Source organism: Meles meles, chromosome 16, assembly GCF_922984935.1.
Source record: "Meles meles chromosome 16, mMelMel3.1 paternal haplotype, whole genome shotgun sequence".
In the NCBI taxonomy this organism is placed as follows: domain Eukaryota; kingdom Metazoa; phylum Chordata; class Mammalia; order Carnivora; family Mustelidae; genus Meles; species Meles meles.
In genome coordinates this window covers 34,612,790-34,632,240 of record NC_060081.1, presented here as the reverse complement: position 1 = coordinate 34,632,240, position 19,451 = coordinate 34,612,790, and the positions used below count along the sequence as shown (strand labels likewise).

The 19,451-nt window shown below is 47.6% G+C and overlaps 1 protein-coding gene and 1 long non-coding RNA gene across 2 annotated transcripts; one reads left to right on the top strand and one right to left on the bottom strand.

Annotated features, from left to right (window-relative positions):
* Window positions 1–6,232: 6,232 nt before the first annotated feature.
* Window positions 6,233–10,439, bottom strand: CST3 (cystatin C). The gene is made up of 3 exons (XM_045981782.1): window positions 10,107–10,439; window positions 7,353–7,466; window positions 6,233–6,572 (listed from the first exon to the last, which is right to left on the bottom strand). The coding sequence occupies exons 1-3, from the start codon at window positions 10,356–10,358 to the stop codon at window positions 6,489–6,491; spliced, it is 450 nt and encodes a 149-aa protein (XP_045837738.1). The 5' UTR covers window positions 10,359–10,439; the 3' UTR covers window positions 6,233–6,488.
* Window positions 10,440–11,140: 701 nt separating this feature from the next.
* On the top strand, window positions 11,141–16,126 carry LOC123927284. The gene is made up of 3 exons (XR_006815398.1): window positions 11,141–11,333; window positions 12,441–12,518; window positions 15,361–16,126. It is a non-coding gene; the product is annotated as an uncharacterized LOC123927284 (long non-coding RNA).
* The last annotated feature ends 3,325 nt before the right edge of the window (window positions 16,127–19,451 follow it).

Genomic DNA, 19,451 nt, shown 5'->3' with positions numbered 1-19,451 from the left:
GAGAATCTCTTACTACAGTCCCATCAATCCTGGGGATGGTCCATCTGGAGGGCCCTCCTTTGAGGATAGTTTTTCAGTTGATTGCAAATGAGACACCGATTTCTTGGCCAAAGTTTTGTTGATGAGCCGCTAGGAGGGTGCAATGGGGGAGGCCCAGGTAATTTTTTTGTTTTGTTTTGTTTTTTTGTTTAGGTATTTGGCCTTTGAGCTGTTGCAGCTGGAAACCCCAACCTGACAGGCCAAAGAAGGGGGACAATTGTTTCACATAACCAAGGTGTCTAGAGGAAGGGTTGACATCTGTCCCGGCTAGAAATAGGGACTCGTGTTTGCTGTCTCTCAACTCAATTCTGATGGCCCCTGTAATTTGACTTTGCTTTCAAACAGCTGCTCTGGACCTCTTGTCTTCTCATCTTCATGCATAGCAAAAAAGAGAGAGCCTACTATTCAAATAGTTGGAAGAAAACTCCACCAACCATGACAAAGTCTAATGATCCATAGGTGGCCAGACTCCTGACACATGCCATCTTTAAGCCAGTCACTAAGGCTTGGAGGAGACTGGCTGCTCTGACTGCTTTAGTGGAGATCACATTCTCCAAGTCATGGCCCAAATGGTAGTGTTAACTTCTCTGGAAACTGGTGGAGGGAGGGGAAGGAGGACGCATCACCATCTGGATGGCCTTCTGGTTATTACCACAAAAAGGTCAGGCTGTCATTGGTTGTGAGTCAGCACTAACCTCTGGGGCTGTTTGATGACGTTGCTTTCACGTGGACAGTGTGACCAGTGAGGAATGCACACAGTCTATGGGGTAAACAGTCCTCAGCACCATGTATCAGCTAATAGCCATTCAGGAAGGGTGGACATTTTTTTTAAGTCTATTCCTCGGGGGACTGGATTTCGGTAAAAGAAAAATAAGCATTGATCTTCATGATTAAAAGTACCTAACCAAAATGTTGGCTCTTGTTCACCAGGAAGCCCTATATTTTCTGAACACCTTCATGGCTGTGGGGAAATCTAGAAAGGGCTGAACTGTTCTACCCTACAGAGGGAGGATTTGACCCTTCTGAGGGATTTGGAGGGAAGGGCTGGGTGGACAAATGGAAAATGCTAAGGGAAAGAGGAAACAGTGAGACAAATAAGGTCAATACCTCCGTGGAATGAAGGGCAAATGACAACCACCTCTGAAAGTGAGACCAAGGGCATTGCCAAATCAAGGATGCCAGTGCTGGGTAGAAGAAACCTGCTGAGCTGCCTGAAATCTACACAAAAGTTCACAGGCCTAACATATACTTTGGGTGAAGGGCATTTTCATTTAGTTTTGTTTGGTTGTGTTTTATTTACTGGGAATCGAGGGGGCTGGGCTGAACATCTGCAGAGATACCTGATGTCAAAAGCAGGTTTAGAGGCAGGCGTTTTAGAAGTAACTATACTTTGCCAGGAAATCAAATTGGGTTATACAGTTCAGTGATTCCTTGGGTAATATTGCAAAATCTCAGTGCCCAGACCCCAGTCTGGATCAATTAAGTCAGAATTTCTGACTGGCACCAGGTGTCAGTATTTTTTAAACCTCCCCAGGTGACTCCATGTGAAGTCACACCTGAGACGGTGTGTGCACCTTATCTCGTCTCCAGGTGCTGGACAGCCTGGCTGACATCCAGATGACCTCCCAGTGTATCTGACCCTGGGCTGAAAAAACATCGGGTACTGTGATCCTGATGGGACCCACTGGGACCCCCAGTGCCAAGGGTGAGGGAGCAGATAAAAGGTGGTTTGAAAAATCTGCTCTTTATTTTGGCTTTCAGGTGAGACACTACAGCTCAGGTTTATGTGCATTTGTTAGCAGAGCATAAGGAAAAGGAATGGGTAGTTTTATTATTGTCTCCCAGTGCCTGTCTCTCTGGCTTGGATTTGTAGGCTTGGGACAGGGTTGGCCTCCTCTGACTGCATCTTCTGAAGGGTCTTGTCACCTTGTCCAAGTTCACTCCTGTCCTTCTGCATCTGGTAGCAGTGATGGACCATAAAAACCCAGACTCTAAGGGTCTATAAATTATGAGCCACCACAATACAAGGAAAACAGGTAAGAGCAATCATTTTCTTCTATATCAGTAGTGACCGGTGAGAGATACAATGGTGAAATAGTTCTGGCAAAAGTGTAAAATATCCAGGCATAGATTTCACAGGAAATATGAAAGATGCATAAAAACTTTATACTACTGGAAGACATAATAAAAGCATAAATACATTGCAAAATATATGACATTCTAAAATGAAAAGCTCAGATATTAAATGTTGTCTTTTTTCCTCCCTAATTGGAATATTCCTTTCAATATAGCCCTAGCTCAAAACACAGTAGTTCTACTTTTTGAGCTGGAAAAAATAATTTCATCAAGGAGAATAAATACGGCATATTCAGGAACAAAATTTAGGAAAGAATAAAGAGAATGGCCCTTACCTAGGAGATATTATTATATTTTAAATGGAGTATTTAGCACAGAAAAATAAACTCAGCTAGATTTAAGACAGAAATATAGATGTTATAGGAATTCAGTATACAAAAGATGACCTTTTGAAGCAGTTTTTGGAAACCTTACAGAAAAAAAACAAAGCTAATAATGTCATTTGAAAAATGAAGTTAAAACTCTTATACCAAACAAAATTAGAAGCTATTAATATTCTGACTGGTATAAAAATATATATTTATGTGACAAACTGAACTGTTCAAAGTGCTTTACACGTAAGGATTTATTAATTTCCATAACCCCATGAGGAGGGGACTCCTGCTGTCACTGTCCCTTTGCTGGTAACAAGAGAGGCTCAGAGAGACTAAGGAGCTCGTGCAGGTCACACAGCCTATGGCATTCTTCTCACCCAGGGCATCTGGCTCTAGGTGCCTGGGCTTCACCCCATTCAACATGTGTGTGTACACACACACCCATGCAGGCACACGCACCTGTGCACATACGCATTGGTGTTTCCCAGACACTACTGCTGTGTGACACATCACGCTAACGCTGGGAGGTGTGGTAAAACAACCATTTTCTCTTGCTCAAGGCTTTGTGGACCCTTTGGGAAGGAAACAGGTGAGCAGTTCTTGCTTGGGGGGCTCTCCTGTGACTGCAGATAGATGACAGGCAGGGTTGCAGTCACTGAGAGCTCAGTCGGGCTGAATGTCCATGGTGACCCATTCACTTGGCCAGCAGCTCAGCTGGGGTGTGCAAGCAGGTACCTGCAGGGGGGGCATCTCCAACACAAAGATACTGGGGAGTCAGGCTCCTTAAAGGGATGTCGGTGTCCTGTAAGGCAAGTGTCCAGGAATGCTGGCAGAAGCTGGGATTGTCTCTGGCCCTGCCTTGGAGGTCACAAGGTCACTTCCTCTGCCCTCTTCTCTTGAAGGCTGCACAAACTCACCTAGAGTGGTGGTTCACAGCCCTCTTGGGAGCTTCCTTGGTATAATATGAGACTGTCCCTCTACTCAGAGGGCAGGGAGAGGCTGAGAAGCAGCAGGTTCCTCCAGGCTGATAAATGGCAGTTTTCATAAGCAAAGGGAAGGCTCATGGCTTCTCTTAAGTGGCAGCAAGTTGTATGGACCCCTCATTCATCTGCCAAATTTTTAAAGTTTATAAAAGAGGTTGTAACTAGGGCCAGTCACATACACAATTCGGATGGTCTCAGCACCACATCACTATCTCCTTGGATACCACTGCGTCCTTAGAGCAGTCTCAGGGAGCGGAAAAAGCCAGAGGAACCCACATTCCCATGGCAGGGGAGGCGGGTGAGGAGCCTCCAAGTGCCCAGGTCCAGCTCACAGGTTAATCCTGGCACACCTTTTCGATGATGTTCCCCAACCCCGAGTCAAGATGCAGCTCACAGACCCCACCTCTCAGTGCAAGGAGTGTCAAAGATTATGGGGGCCGGGTTTAAAGCACCACAATATGTAATCAGATCAATGAAAAAAATACCAAAAACCTAGTGTTTCTTCAGAGCCCAGCACAATGCTAAAGCTATTTATGTAATTTTCATAAATGATACATTTAAAATAAGTAAACAAAAAAAATCATGCAGATAAAAGTTGCTGGGGCTCTGATTCCACCCATAGACATACTGGTCTACGTGCCATCAGGTCACCGGGCTGCCTCAGTCATACCACTTCACCCAGAGCCCCAGGGTTATGGCATCTGTGGGCCCACCATTACCTTGGGGCACCCAGGGTGGCACCAACCTGAACCCCTGTAGTGTGAGCTGTGGGAGTCAAAGCCTAGTGGTGAGAGGTGTGGAGAGCTTCAGAGGAGCCAAGCTCCACTCCCCACCCCCCACTTCCACAAGCAAAAGAGAATTGGAAATGTGTCCACAAAAGGATGGCTTTGCAGGAAATCAGCATTTTGGTGTGGTGCCTGTATGCTGGTTGTTTGTATAAACCAAGATTTTTCACCAAGGTAGAAAAGACTGTGCAGGGAGGCCTTAGCCCCAGGATACCACTTCTGTGTACTGTCTGCTCTGCCAGGGTTTCCCCACCCCGCCCCCCCCACTAACACATCCTCAAGTCCATGCACCCTTGCAGGGATGAGGTCCAGGCTCATACCCCACCTCGAAAGGCCTGGGGGCAGTGCTTTGTCTCTCTGATCCTGACCCCTTCCGCTAAGTATGGTGTCCATCAGGAAGAGACTGTCAGGCAACCAGACTGTTTATTTGGGGTCTTAAAGATTCTAATCGAGGAGACACAGAGGCCACTGAAATCCAAAGTGTGCCCCCAAATTGGAGCTGCAAGTTAAGGTTTATGGAGGCAAAACTCAAAAGGTTTCATGACTTGTTTTCAAAGACTGTTCGGTACTGGCAGAGTTCACACTATCTCATACATGATTGGCTGTTTGGCAAACAGGCATCACAGTATCTCTATTTCGGTCCAAAGTGGAAGGCTGTGTTCCGGGTGGTCCAGTTCCAACTGACCAATGCTCAGGGAACTGAAACCGAAGACAGTGGTACAGGGGCCCTACCTCCTCCATGTCCTGTGGACCCTATTTTGAAGGACTCTCTTAGCAATCGTGCCTCTTCTTTCATAATGGTGAACATGAGACTAGATAAGACACACAATCCTGCTGGGGTCCAGCTAGTCACCTGGAGGGTGGGTCCCCATCGCACCCCTTCCCAGCATTGTGCTGGGTTCACCTTTGCCTGGCACAGCAGCTGTTCCTGGGGCGCCAGGACTTGGGGTCATCGGGGGGCAGGAGGGGTTCCCTCTGTCATTTCACCTTCTGTGTTCAGAGCAGCAGGTCACAAGACTTCATCCATGGGGCAGGAGGGGCACATGGCCCCAGCACTGCCAGTGCCGTAAGACGGCTTCACCCCTCTGCAGTGAATGGCTATTATGAGGGCAGCACAGGGGGCTGGGTGAGTGTTTAGCTCTCTTTTGTTTAGGACTGGACCTTTCCTACTGGAGTTCTGAAGGATCCACTCATCCCCAGAATGATGGTATTAATTCTAAAACTTCAGAATAAGCAGCAAGCCCACTCTATTTATAGTTTCAATTCTACATCCCTTACATGAAGCTATACACAAGGACTGCTTTTAAATGGGACCCCAGAAACAGGCAGGGCTCAAATCTGTAAAATACTTTAGAAACCACTTCTTGGAAACCAGTCTGAAGGTGTTGTTTTCAGTCTATTTCACTTCTGGTTCTGATTGGCTTGACCTTGATTCTGATGGGTATTTCTCTAATAGTTATATATACACCCATATACTTTGTCTTTGTCACCTGCTGGTGCCTGCAGGCTTTTGAAGAAGTAGACATAAAACATTATTTATTTAGTCTCTAAAGAACTTGACCAGTGAAAATCAGCCCAGGAGTGTGATCTCAGCACATATGGCTGAAATGACTTGGTAGAGCCCTGCTTAGGGTAGCCCTGGGCTAAGGGTTCCATCCGACCCCTCCCTCCTGTCCAGTCCACTCACCATCTGACTTCTTTTCAAACACAGCAGCCACGTCTTTAGGATCAGCAGCTTAGGTCCCTTCCTCTCCCCTGCATGACTTCCAGGAGCCACCACAGCGGGAGGCCTGGGTTCCCAGCCTGCTCCTTTCTCAGTTATCCCCAAAGTGGCAGCATGCACCCCCGACTTCCCCTCCAGGAACCTGTCAGCTCTCTGCTCCTTGTCTGCCCTCTATAGTCAGTGGGAGAGCTCTTAAAGGCATGGCCCAGACCCTTCTGTATATATTCCCAAGACAATAAGTAATTCAAGAAGTAGCTGATGTTACTTTTTATTGAGATAGAACAGAATACATGTACCACGTACTGGTGCATTTGGAAAGGAATTAAAGGAGTTACAGTTGCTTAGCTGTTCAAAAAATTCCCCAGAATAATTCTCTATTTGCCTCTTGGGACTAGCACACTGAGGGGGTGTCACTCAGACAAAGCCAACCTTCTAAAGGTTAGGAGCTCTACAAGGGGGTGGGGGTGGGAGAAAGGGGGTAGAGTGGTCCAGCCTGTCACACGGTCCTCTATGCATCCTGGCAGTTGGACTTCACCAAGGAGGTCTTGCCCAGCCAGGGGACAGTGTATATCTGGAAAGAGCAGAGTGTTTTCTGCAAAAGGGAAGAGAGAAGGATAGTTAGGGTTACAATGGAAAAGGAACATGCCCAGCCTCAAGGTGTCAGAAGTGGGGGTGAGGAAGGGTGGTGGTGGGATTCTCAGTCCCCACCCTGCTGAAGCCCAGAACAACAAACAGGGATTGGCAGTGACCTCTCATTCGCCCCACCCACTCCGTAAATCCAAGACGTAAGATCCTGCCCCCTGACTCCAACCAGCAGTATCCCACAAACTCATCCCCCTGCACATCCCTTTAAGGAGCAGCCTGTGCAAAATCAGAGACCCTGAGGGACAGGGTGCTGCCCCCAGATCCCCTGCACCTCCAGTGGGCCAGCACTAAGACAGGTGCAGCAGGAAGGATCGAGGGGCTACGATCAGAGTTCTGAAACACGTAAAGACACAGAATGGGGTAGCTATAGGGAGAGTGTGCCCCTCCACCCCAAGGCCTTCCCGATGAGAGAGACTAGTATTTGGTGAGCAGGGCAAGACCAGAGGATTTGGGCTGCTTACAGACCTCTAATTCCCTCTAATCTGTTCAGGTGGCTGAGGCTGGGATTAAGGGTTCATCTCTTTCCCCAGCAAACACCCCATAGCTGCTCCTTATCCCACAGGCCACAACCCACACAGCACATGGTGCCCCAATTCACCAGCTAAAACCCACTCAGAAACTCAAACTGGTCATGTGCACACACATACGCCCTTCCCCCACGTGCACCCCGACACATGCACACCCACACCCCCAGCACTCACACACCATGCGCCCCACAGGCACATACCCTCATCAGGTGTGGCTGGTCATGAAAGGGACAGCTGTCCAAGTTGGGCTGAGACTTGGTACATCTGGTTCGTCCAATCTCCACCTCCAAGAAGTAGTTCATCCCAGCCACAACCTGCACATGGTCAAGAACATAACCTGTTTACAATACGGACCAATTTCGCACACGGGTACCTTCTGCTACTGAGCCCTTATGCCAGAATTCACTGCTGTCAAAGCAGGTATCCCAGAAAAACCAAAGGTATCTTCTGAGGGCTGGTCCAGCAGCTGGGCTGTCCAGTCTACTCACCATCTGACTTTTCAGACACGGCAGACAAGTCTTTAGGATCAGCAGCTTAGGTTCCCCCCTCTCCTCTGATGACTACCAGAAGCCACCACAGCGGGAGACCTGGGTTACCTTTCAGGTATCCCAGAAAACCATAGCCACCTTCTGAAGGCCGGTCCAGCAACTGGGCCCAGACCCTCCTTGTAACTCGTTCACAGAAGGGCTCCAGAAGGTCTCAGGCACCCTGGCAGGAGGAGAAGCAGGAGACAGAAAGCGGAAGCCAAGGACCAGCGTGAGTGTTGAATAATAAACTCTCCAGTGCCAGGAGCCAGGGCTGGGTCTGAGCACACAGCCAGGGCTCTGTGCTGGAGCAGAGTGGGTCCAGCTCAGGAAGACAGTTGTGTTATACACTTAAGCTAAATCCAATTAATAGGGTCAACCCTATAGATCTTCACATTTCTGCAGTGTAACAAAGCTTTATTTATTCCCTCATTTCACAATAGGAAATGAGAGCCTTTCTCTCATGCATTCGTGTGCTCACACACACACACACACACACACACACACACGTTTTAGGCTAATTAAGTCACTGCCCCTGGAATGCCTACCTTTTAAGTATGATTTTTTTTTTTTAAGAATTTTAAATTTATTTATTTGACAGAGAGAGTGCACAAGCAGGGGGAGCTGCAGGCAGAAGTAGAGGGAGAAGCAGGCTTCAGGCCAAGCAGGGAGCCCGATGTGGGGCTGAAGCCCAGGGCCCTGGGATCATGATCTGAGCCAAAGGCAGATGCTTAACTGAGCCACCCAAACGTCCTTAAGTGTGATTTTTTTTCTTTTTTAAAGATTGCATTTACTTATTTGACAGAGAGAGACACAGCTAGAGAGGGAACACAAGCAGTGGGGAGTAGGAGAGGGAGAAGGAGACTCCCCACTGAGCAGGAAACCCGATGGGGGGCTTGATCTCAGGACTCTGGGATCATGACCCAAGCTGAAGGCAGATGCTTAATGACCGAGACACCCAGGCGCCCCCTTAACTGTGATTTTTTATGGGAGTATTTCTGAAGTGTATCACACACCTGTCTTTTACACCTGAAAATACAGGATAGAAGCATACCAGAACTCCAGAACAGGCTGGCAGAAGCAGGGGTCAGGAGCAGTTCACTCACCTTATCCTCTGGGTATTGGTGATGGTGGGGCCATACTGGGGTAGGGAGTATTATGGCCTACATGAGAGGCTGCTCCCATGGACGTGCACTGTGGAGGGAAGTAACACTCCAGGGGCCTTTCCACCAGCATGTCTCGACCAGTTTGAATTCATATGCCTGACCCTCTGCTCTGAGATGCACTGAGTATCACAGGCCAGCTCATCGACCCATCTGTGTTTGCTGACAGCCTCTGGGTGCTCAGGGAGGATGTTTGGTGTGGGCCCCAAACTCTTGCAGATTGAGGATATGGAGTCTAGGTTAGTTTAGTGGCACCTGTTGAGAGGAGGGTTGGAGGAGAATGGGCCTCTTCTGAATGACCCCAGTCACCTTTAGGAAACATGGGAAACCCAAACTGAGACCCAGTGTGCACCAGGACTGGCTGGATCCTCCAGAAATGTCAAATTCATAGATGGAGGGGCTGCTCCAGAGTAAAGAAAGTTGCAGGACAGTGGCTGCAGAATATAGCCTGGCAGTCTTGGGCTATAAAGGACATCAGTGGGACAATCAGTGACATCTGAGTAAAGGCTATGCATCTGGTAACTGTCAGCGTTGGTTTTGATTTCCAAAGTGTTATTGTGGGTATGTCAGAAAACACCCTTGTTTCTACGAAATACACACTGAGGGTTAACTCTCCAAAGACTCAGGAACAAATACATATATCCCCGTACACACACATATGTGCCTCATGTAAAGCAAAATGGCAAAATTTTTAACATATAAGGAAACTAGGTGCAGAATCTACAAGGCTTTTATGCACTATTTTTGCTACTGCTTTGTAAGTTTTAAATTAAAAGTTACAAAAGTGCTTAAAAAATCATTTAGTGGCAGGGCCGGGAGGGCAGTCAGGTGTGGGGTCCGTTTTTCCCTCGCCCGTGGTCATTTATGTGACAGCTCACAGAGCCTAAGCATCCCCAGACGCTGGGCGCGAAAGTAAGGGAACTGGATTGTGCCCTGACCTGCACACCGTTGCCTCTGGCCCGGATGGAGTTTGAAAACACAACTGAAGGCCACGGGGGTGACCCAGTGTGCCAGCTGGGACCGAAGCACTCCCGGTGACAGGCATGCGTAGGGCAGTGTGTGGGCGACCATTAAGACCAGGGACACCGCCCGATGAGGAGCGAGGAGCGTCCGCAGTCCCCACCCAACCTCTAGGGACTCGGAGACTGATCCGTCCAAGATGCTGGGCTGACCGGTAGGGGCGGGCTGGGAATGCTGGGCGGCTACACCCCGAGCTCAGGGCCGCCCCGCCCCCACAGCCCGGCCCGCGGCACCCGGGGGTACGCACCTGCTTGCGGGCGCGCACCACTCGCATTGCGCGGCTGTGGTACGCGTCGTTGCTCGCCTTGTTGTACTCGCTGAGGGCGAAGTTCAGCGCCTGCTGCACGCCCTCCTCGTTGACATCGGCGTCCGACAGACCGCCCACCATTGGAGACTTGCTACTTTTCCTGCTTGCGCCGGGACCCACGGCCACAGACACCGCCAGGGTCAGGGCCAGGGCGGCCATCAGGAGCAGCGGGGTGCGGAGGTGCCCGGCCATGGTGCGCTCCGACGCCAGTGAAGCTCAGCAGGCGGTGATCCAGCAGCTGTGAGCGACACCCCGCTTCGCCGCCGCGAATTTATTCCCCCAGCCCCGCCCTCGGGGCTCCGGACCCTCCCCGGCCCCGCCTCTTCCGCCCCCGCCCGCCCCTCCCCGGGACCGTGTCCGGCCCCCGCGGAAGTCCTGCCTTTCCTCCGAGGTCCTACCTCTGCTCCTTGTGCTCCCCTAACCCAGCTCGTCGCTCCCACTCCCAGCCCTCAGACCTGAGTCGGGGCCCCCACTCGCCCATCTCCGGGCCTTATTTCCGCAGGACAAGCTCTTTGTCCCTCCTCCAAGCTCCGCCCCTTCTCGCATCTAAGCCCCGCCCCTCTGCTGTGAGCCGTTCTGCCCCCCCCCCCAAGCCACGCCCCCCCAGCTTCTCCGCCCCACAGAAGTGCGTCCTCCCCATTTCCCCTGGCGGTGCCCGAGTCTGCCGCTTCCTCGCCAGTCCTAATCAGGCGCTGGTGGTGGGTTCCCAAGTCCAGCTCGCTGTGGGCGTGTAGAAGGTGTCACTCCTCCCAGGGCCTGCAGTGCTAGTAGCAGAAAGAAGAAGTAGCGCTTCGGGCTTCCTGGGGGTTGAGCATTGGGTAGGAATCCCCAGAGTAGGAGCTCGGTTTCAGAAGCTAAGGAAGACGCTGCTCTCTGTTCTGGGGAGTGGTTTTTTTTTTTTTTTTTTTTTTTTTTTTTTCAAAACATAGATGAGTTAACCTTTATTTGAGAAAAGATCTTCGGGTTCTCTTTTTCACAACTCATTTATTTATTCAACCAACAAACCTTTCTGGAACTTCTGCCTAGCCACGAGGTCTCCAGCCTGTACATGAAGAATGGGCTAGTGAGCCTTGGACTTCTTGTCACAGGGCAACTGCCCAATAGAGATGCAATGTGAACCATGTGTGACTCTGCATTTTCTAGTACATTAAAAGGAAGACGACATAGGTGAGAGTGAGTTTAACATTTTTTATTTAACCCAGTATATCCAAAATATTATTTCAACATATACAAGCAATTAATTGTTTAATGAGATATTTTTATGTTTTCTGTGTATGTGCTAAGTACTTGGAATCCTGTGTGTACGTTTTACACACACAGCAGGTGTCAGTTCAGACCGGTCCCATTTCAAGCACCCCATGGCCAAGTGCAGCTGGTGGCTGTGATATTGCATAGGTTTAGGGTGTGTGTGAGGGGGGGATCAGTAATTACCATTAATGAGTGATAGGTGCTCTGTTGGAAGCAAAATAGAGGGGGTTGATAGAGAGAGGTGCTACTGAACATGGTCAGGGAGAACACAGGTATTTCAGCCAAAGCCTACAGGACAAGAGGTCTGCTGAGACTAGGGAGAGACACTAAAAAGACATGGTATCTGGGTACCAGGTGCGCTAACAGAGCCCCCAGCTCAGGACTGTGTAGGTCTGTGCTCTAATATAGCTGCAAGAGGGAGTGGGCAAAGGCTGTTTTAGTTGTACAGAAAGGAGAAGATACACAGAGCAGTTCCCCTGGCCAGGTACTCCTCCTCCTCCTACTTCTACTACTTCCACTTCTTCTTCCTCCTCTTCTTCTCCTTCTCCTCCTCCTCCTCCTTCTTCTTTTTCAAAGATTTTACTCATTGACTTTAGAGAGAGCCAGAGAGAGACTGAGAGGGAGAAGCAGATGCCCCACTGAGCAGAGAGCCCGACACAAGGCTTGATCCTAGGATCCTGAGATCATGATCAGAGCCAAAGGCAGATGTTTAAGCAACTGAGCCACCCAGGCGCCCCCTGGCCAGGTACTTCTGAGCAGGAGTGGCTTTCTCCTGAAGGTGGGGATTGGTTCTAACTGTGGTTTCTCCACCCACGCAGCACAGCTGGAGCTTCCATCTCAGAAGGGTATGTCACACAGAGGGTAGGCTGAAATGTAAGGGATCCTCTTATCTTTTGTCATGGGGAAGGAAGTGCAGGGCACCCAAATAACCAGAGCATGATGGCAGATGTGAGTGTGGTGGAGAGTTGTATCTTGACACATGCTGCTGCATGTTGGTTACACTGCCTATTCGTAATTCTCTGTTAGGACTCTGGCACGTGCCACATCCCTAACCCTAACAGAGGGTCCCTACAGAAGATACCAGGGCATCCTGCAGTGTATCAGGTAAGAAGTGGAAGGCTGCACATCTGCCCCAGCCATTTGATGACCTTGGGTAAATGTAACAGATTTGGAGGGGTGGGCTTCTTTGTTAATAATAGTGTCTAGGGGTCAGAACCCACAGAGATGAGCAGGCTGTAGTGGTGACTCTTCAACCTGGTTTAAAATGATGGAGCAGCCCTCATTGGTAGCCTGCAGCTTCAAGTATAAGCTAGCAGAGACCTAGAAAGAAATAATAAGCTCAAGACTGAGGCATGGGGCTTCCAGCACCCATGCACCGTGGAGAAAAGAGCACATGTGTCCAGGAAGCGAGCATGTTTCCCTTCTGCCAGATGAAGGGAAAAACCCTGTTTCCACAAGGCTGCTCATGTGGCTGTTGATCCCATGATCTGAGCTAGTGGAGAAAGAAATTAAGCGAGAGAGTGACAGACATTCTCTGTAATAAATAATAAGAGGAAATTCAATAATGCTATAATAAATAAGTGACCAAGTGCATAAAACCTTGTCTGTAGTAGCAAGTGATTATATCAAGTTGACCCAGAATGGAGCTTCTGAACTTTTGGGCTTCTAAAACTTGCACTTAAACCTTGGTGTAAAGCACTTAGGGCTCTGATAGGGATTGATGCCATGTCATTATGAAACTGTGATACTCACAGGTAAGCCTGTTGGCAGCCCCCATAGAAAGAGGCAAGAGAGAGTACAGTGGTCACTATCTGTTTTTCATTTGCATAAGAGAATCTTTTGGAAGCTTTTGCCCACGGTCCACCATGTAAACAATCCCCACTGCTTTACAATACCCTTTAATTTCACAGCAGCACACTGACCAGAGCAGCTTGGGTGTCTGCAGCACCTCAGTCAAGGGGGTGGGGGCTGGGAGAGGACATCCAGGGACATAGGCCAGTTGCTTGTGCAGCTGGGTGCTCTGAAGTCTCTCTGGGCTTCAGTCCTGGCGGTAAGGAAAATAAGATGGATCTGAGTCAGGTTGAGCAATACCCTTGACATTTCTGCGGTGTGGTCAGTTTCCTTTTCTAATTCATGGTGAGGTTGTTGCTCTGCCTTTCCTCTCAGTGTTTGTGCAATTGAGTTCCAATTCATTTACCAATCTGCACAGAGTAGAGGAGGGATTCCTGTTCCTGCCTGGGATAGCACTGGAACTGGTGCACTGGGTGTTGGATCTTGACCTCTGAGACCACTGAGGGCAGCCCTGTCCTCTCCTGTCCCTTGGTTCCCCTTCCTGCCACTCCCAGAGGAGCTGGACCTAGTGATAAGAACTGACTGAGCTTTAGTGATGTCCCTCCAAGCTGTCTCTCCACTAAGCCTGGGCCTTGCCCAGGCTTGTCCCCGCCCAGCTGGCCTGCTAACCCTGTCCTAGTGAGAATCCCCCAACCTTGACATCTGGTCAAGTTCATTGTCCCCAGCTTTAATGTCTAGTCCTTTGAGAAAGTCTTGTTAGGTCAGTGTAGCAAGAATAACACCACCACCACTGTCCCGCCTTGGCTCTAAATCCCCATTTGTCTTTGTTGTCTTCAGAGTTGAGTTTGGTGTTTCTCTCCTGTTTGGATAATCTTGACCCCTATTGCAATAGTATTGAATAAAGTCTTCCTTAACATTTTAATAAATGTCAGTATCATATATCTTTAGCACTGGGACCCACCTAGGCCAGTGCTTTGTACTACCACTGGTTTGACTGCAGCTTAGTGAAAATACTGTTGCCAAGTAGGAGCCAAGGGGCCTGTGATACTGGAGGGGAGGAAGAAAAGGAGGTGAGATGTGGAAGGGCAGATGGGGAGGGGAGGGGAAGGAGGGGCCCAAGGTGAGGTGGGGAGGTTGGGGGGGCAATGCATTTTCCCTGTCATTGTATTATGATCGTGTTCAAATGTGCAACAAAGTTAGGAGAATTTTATCGCCATCATCCGTATCCCCACCACCTGGATTCTAGTATTAATATTGTACTTTACTTATTTATCACATGTCTATTTACCTGTCTATTCTCTCTTCATCCATCAACCCCTTATTTTCATGCATTTCAAAATAAGTTAAAGACATCAGTATAATCTCACCTCTAAACACTTAAGCATGCATAACATGAACTAGAGGACAACCTTTATTAGTAGAGTTTTCATTTGTTGTAAAATTTACCTATAGTAAAATGCACAAATCTTAAGTGTACATTTACTTAATTTTGACAAATGTGTAGCCCTGTGTAACTTATCTCCTATCAGATACAGAACATGACCGTCAACCAGAAAGTTCCTTCATTCTCCTTCCCAGTCATTTTTGGGCCCTTATCCCTAGAGACAGTGGCTGCAGTGATTTTATTTTATTTTTCACTGTAGGTTAGTTTATAATTTTGGTTCCAGACCATCACAATAAAGCAAATACCAAAATAAAGTGGGTCAAGTGATTTTTTCTTTGGTTTTCCAGTGCATATAAAAGTTATGTTTCCACTATACTGTAGTCTATTACGTGTGCAACAGTATTATAGCTTAACAATAATGTATGTACCTTAGTAAAAAATACTTTGTTGCAAAGATCATTAACTGTCTTCTGAGCTTTCATGAGTCTATGTTTTTGCTGGTGAAGGGTCTTGCCTCCATGTTGGTGGCAGCTGACTGATGAGGATGATGGTTGCTGGAGGTTGGGAATTTCATAAAGTAAGACAGCAATTAAGTCTGCTGCATCGATGTCCATCCTACTTTCACAAATGATTTCCCTGTAGCACGCGATGCTGTTAGATTGCATTTTACCCACAGTAGAACTTTCAGAAGTGGAGTTAATCTCTCAAACCCTGCTGTTGCTTTATCAACTAAGTTGATGTCATATTCTAAGTCCTGTGTTGTCATTTCAGCAATCTTCACAGCATCTTTACCAGGAGTAGATCCCATCCCAAGAAACCACTCTCCTGGCTCATTCGTAAGAAGCAAGTCCTCATTTGTGAAAGTTTTATCATGAGATTACAGCAACTCAGCCGCATCTTCAGGCTCCAGCAGTAACCTTAAAGATCACTAATCAAAGATCATCATAATGAGTCTGATAATAATTAAACAGTTTGAGCTATTGCGAGAATCACCAAAATGTAACACAGAAACATGAAGGGAGCAAATGCTGTGGGAAAATGGCTCCAACAGACTTGCTCCAGGCAGAGCTGCTGCAGACCTCCGGTTTGAAGAAAGCAGTGACTGGGAAACAAGATAAAGCAAGGTTTGCCTGGTTAGCACGGAGAGTCTCCTCTGGAAGTCTTAGGAAGGTCTGAGGCACAGGACTGAGGCCCGGCTGCCACACTGAGGAGGGCAGCCCTTGATTACTTAGAATGGTTGCTTCAGTTTCTCTTTCTTTTTCCTTTTTAACTTGGAACAGCTTCCTCCCGTCTCCTCATCTTCCCTCCCTTGCTTTCCTCCTTTCCTCCTTCCCTCCTTGTCCTTCCTTCCCCCACCCTCCAAGCTATTTTTAATTTTTGGAAAAAAGTCAGCACCACGAGGTGAGGAAAAACATGATTTTGAAAGACAGCAGATTTATGCAACTCTCCTCCGTATTTGAAAATAAGAATTTATTTTTTAATCCAATGAGTACAATGTATTTAGTATAAAAACGCATGAGAAAACAAAGAAAAGTATAAAGAATATGGATTCTGTGTGTGTGTGTCCCTGGACCTGTATGCACTGAATGCACAGATGACCACGCTGATCCCATGTGATGACTGTAATTCAATACTGCTTTTCTGCATCGTCATTATGTCATGAACATTTTTTTTAAAGATTTTATTTATTTATTTGACAGAGAGAGATCACAAGTAGGCAAGAGGCAGGCAGAGAGAGAGAGGGGAGCAGGCTGCCTGCTGAGCACAGAGCCCGATGCTGCGGATGCGGGGCTTGATCCCAGAACCCTGAGATCATGACCTGAGCTGAAGGCAGAAGCTTAACCCACTGAGCCACCCAGGCGCCCCTTTTGATGTTTTTTAACTCAAAATAATCTTAATTGCAAAATGGTCCATATTGGAGTGGCCGGTCCTTGGCCCCTACAAAGGCTACAAAGAATTTCAGTTATAGACTGTCAAGTTCCTTAAAAAGATATGTCTGACTTAATCCAAGTTCAGATACTGAAGAGAAAGTTCTCGATCAACAGCAGCATCTTGTGCTTCATTTTACTCAATAATATCTGCAAGTGCTGTTGGCCTCCAAAGTTCAGGCTGAGCCCTGGTGGTGCCCCTGAGGGCCTCTTCCTCCTATTACTACACTCTTTGACCTGAGTCAATAACATCATGGCAGATCCACGAAGCACTCATTTATCCTCCATGAAAAATGCTATCAATTCCCTGACTATGGCATGATTTATCAATCACTGATCCAGTAAGTACTCATGGCACACAAGATGTCAAGTACTGACTTTAGAGATCTAAAAGTTCAGGTCCTGCTCTCCCAAAGTCCTGGGTCTGATGAGGAAAAACACATATAAACAGATACTTAAACACAACACACTGTCCCAGATTGCGGGGAGACAGAAACCAGGGATCCAGATTCTGCCTGGGCTATCTCTCAAGGGCTCTCTGCAGGTAGATTAGAAAGGGCAGTATGATCCTAATTCTTTTCTTAATTCTGAAACATCAGAAATGTTGCTTATCTTTGCTTGTCTATATGTGAAGAATTTTAGGTCTGGCCTCCTTGAGAATCTCATCCAGGCCTATCCTAAGGGGTTCACTCAGGCTCACCAGGTTCACCCAGGCCTTTTACCTCTTATTACCTCTAGGTGCACCCCTCCCCTCAGAGTCTGGTTCAGTCTCGTGGCTTTAATACCAGCTCTGTGCTCACAGGGCCACCAGATATCTCCAGCTCAAACTGCCACCCCACCTCCTATGATGGTGTGATTTATAGTAAGAGATGTCTATTTGGTTTTAGTCCTTGATTCTGGAACAGAGCTCCTAAAACCTCCAACATTTCCTAAGTGGTGAGAACAGGCGCAGGTGTCTCTTGTGATGTTAATGGCTTTTGGACCCCTACCTGAGGAAGCCAGGAGACACAACCATGTGATTAGAGGGCTGGAACTTCCAGTCACAACTTCCTTGAATTCCAGGGAGGAAGGACAATGGGAGCTGAATGAGTTGCCACTGGCCAATGTTTTAATCATTGATGACAATGCAATTAAGCCTCCATAAAAACCCAAAAACGATAGAGTTTGGAGAGCTTCCAGATTGATGAGCACCTAAAGATTCAGGGAGAAGGTGCACCTGGAGAGGGCAGGGGGCTCCATACCCTTTCCCCATACTTTGCCCTGTGGATCTCTTCTATTTGGCTGCTTCTGAGTTGTCTTTTTATTCAAAACAAAACAAAACAAAAAACAAATAAACAAACAAAAACATTAAATGATAATGTTACTCTGAATTTTGTGAGCCATTTTAGCAAGTTAATAGAATCCAAGAGGAGGTTATTGGAACATCCAATTTCTAGCAGGTTGGTCAGAAGCACAGGTGATAACCTGGGTGTGTGACAAGCATCTGAAGTGAGGGGTGATGTCTTGTAGGACTGAGCCCTTAACAATCACCAGGTAGATTGTTAATTGAGTTAAACTTAGTTAAATTATAGGACACCCAGCTGGTGTTGGAACTCGGCTTGGTGGTGTAGAGAAAAACAAACAAAAAAACCCCACATATCTGGACTGGTGACCAGAATTATAAATTGATACCAGAACCTACTTCCAAATCTGTCTGATGGCCTTTCTGCTTGGGTGGCCCAAGCTACCCAAGCTGGTCATACCCCAAACTATACTGTGGATTGTGTACCTCCCTCCAACACTCAGGTGTTCCCCATTTCAAATAAGGGCAGTTACTAAAAGATCAGTGAAACCCTCCTGACCTCACTCTTTAAAATTGTGACACCTTGGGGCACCTGGGTGGCTCAGTGGGTTAAAGCCTCTGCCTTGGCTCAGGTCATGATCTTAGGGTCCTGGAATCGAGCCCTACATCAGACTCTCTGCTCAGCGGGGAGCCTGCTTCCTCCTCTCTCTGCTTGCCTCTCTGCCTACTTGTGATCTCTGTCAAATAAATAAATAAAATATAAAAAAAAAAATTGCGACACCTGCCCTCCGCCCTTCTCCACCTTCCCATTCTCCTTTCCTGGTTTATTTTTTCCATTGCACCTTCTGAATGGCCAATTTATATTTTTCTTCTTTTCTCTCTCTACGACTAGAATGTAAACTTGATACTTTGTCTGTTTTGTTCACTGTGATTCTCAGTGCATCGCACATAGGAAGGATCAGTGTCAGCTGCATTAATAAATGAACTGGAATAGCTCTTGTTACTGATTGGTCTATCATAGTCACTGACTCAGGAAATAGACAGGTGAGCTCTGGTACACTGCCATGGCCATTGTTCTATCTTGGGGAGTCCTGAAGGGGCTGGACAAATTGAAAGTGCAGCTCTTGGCTAGGTTTGCCAACACTATTGTGTTGGAACTTTGCAACAAACTCAGATATACTCATTGCAAGAGAAGCCAATAGCTTAAGAGACAAGGGTTTAGAAAAGAGAAAATGAGAGATTTATTTCAGGTGTTATCATCCAGGAGCAGTGGCAGGCTCAAACCTTAACATCAGACCTCCCACCAGCAAAATGGACACCTACAGTTTTGTAGAAAGAGGTTCAGAGAAGTACTTGCAGAGAGCACGTGACCATGGGTGGGGTTGTAAGCGCTCAGCCCAAGATCTTGGGCAGAGAAGGGGGCCAGTGGGGCATGGTCTTCTAGGCATTTCCTCGCTATCAGGGCTTTTCTGGTCTGGAGGTTGGGACATTTTGGTCATTGCAAAACATCTTTGTCAATGCCTCAAGAAAGTGCGATAAGAAAGAAGCACAATGGGTTTTTATTAGAGCATGAGTTAAGCAGTCTTATTTATTTCTGTTTTTTTAACTATCGGGGCCTAGAGTTGAGCAAGAGGGCTTGCTGACACTCTTAA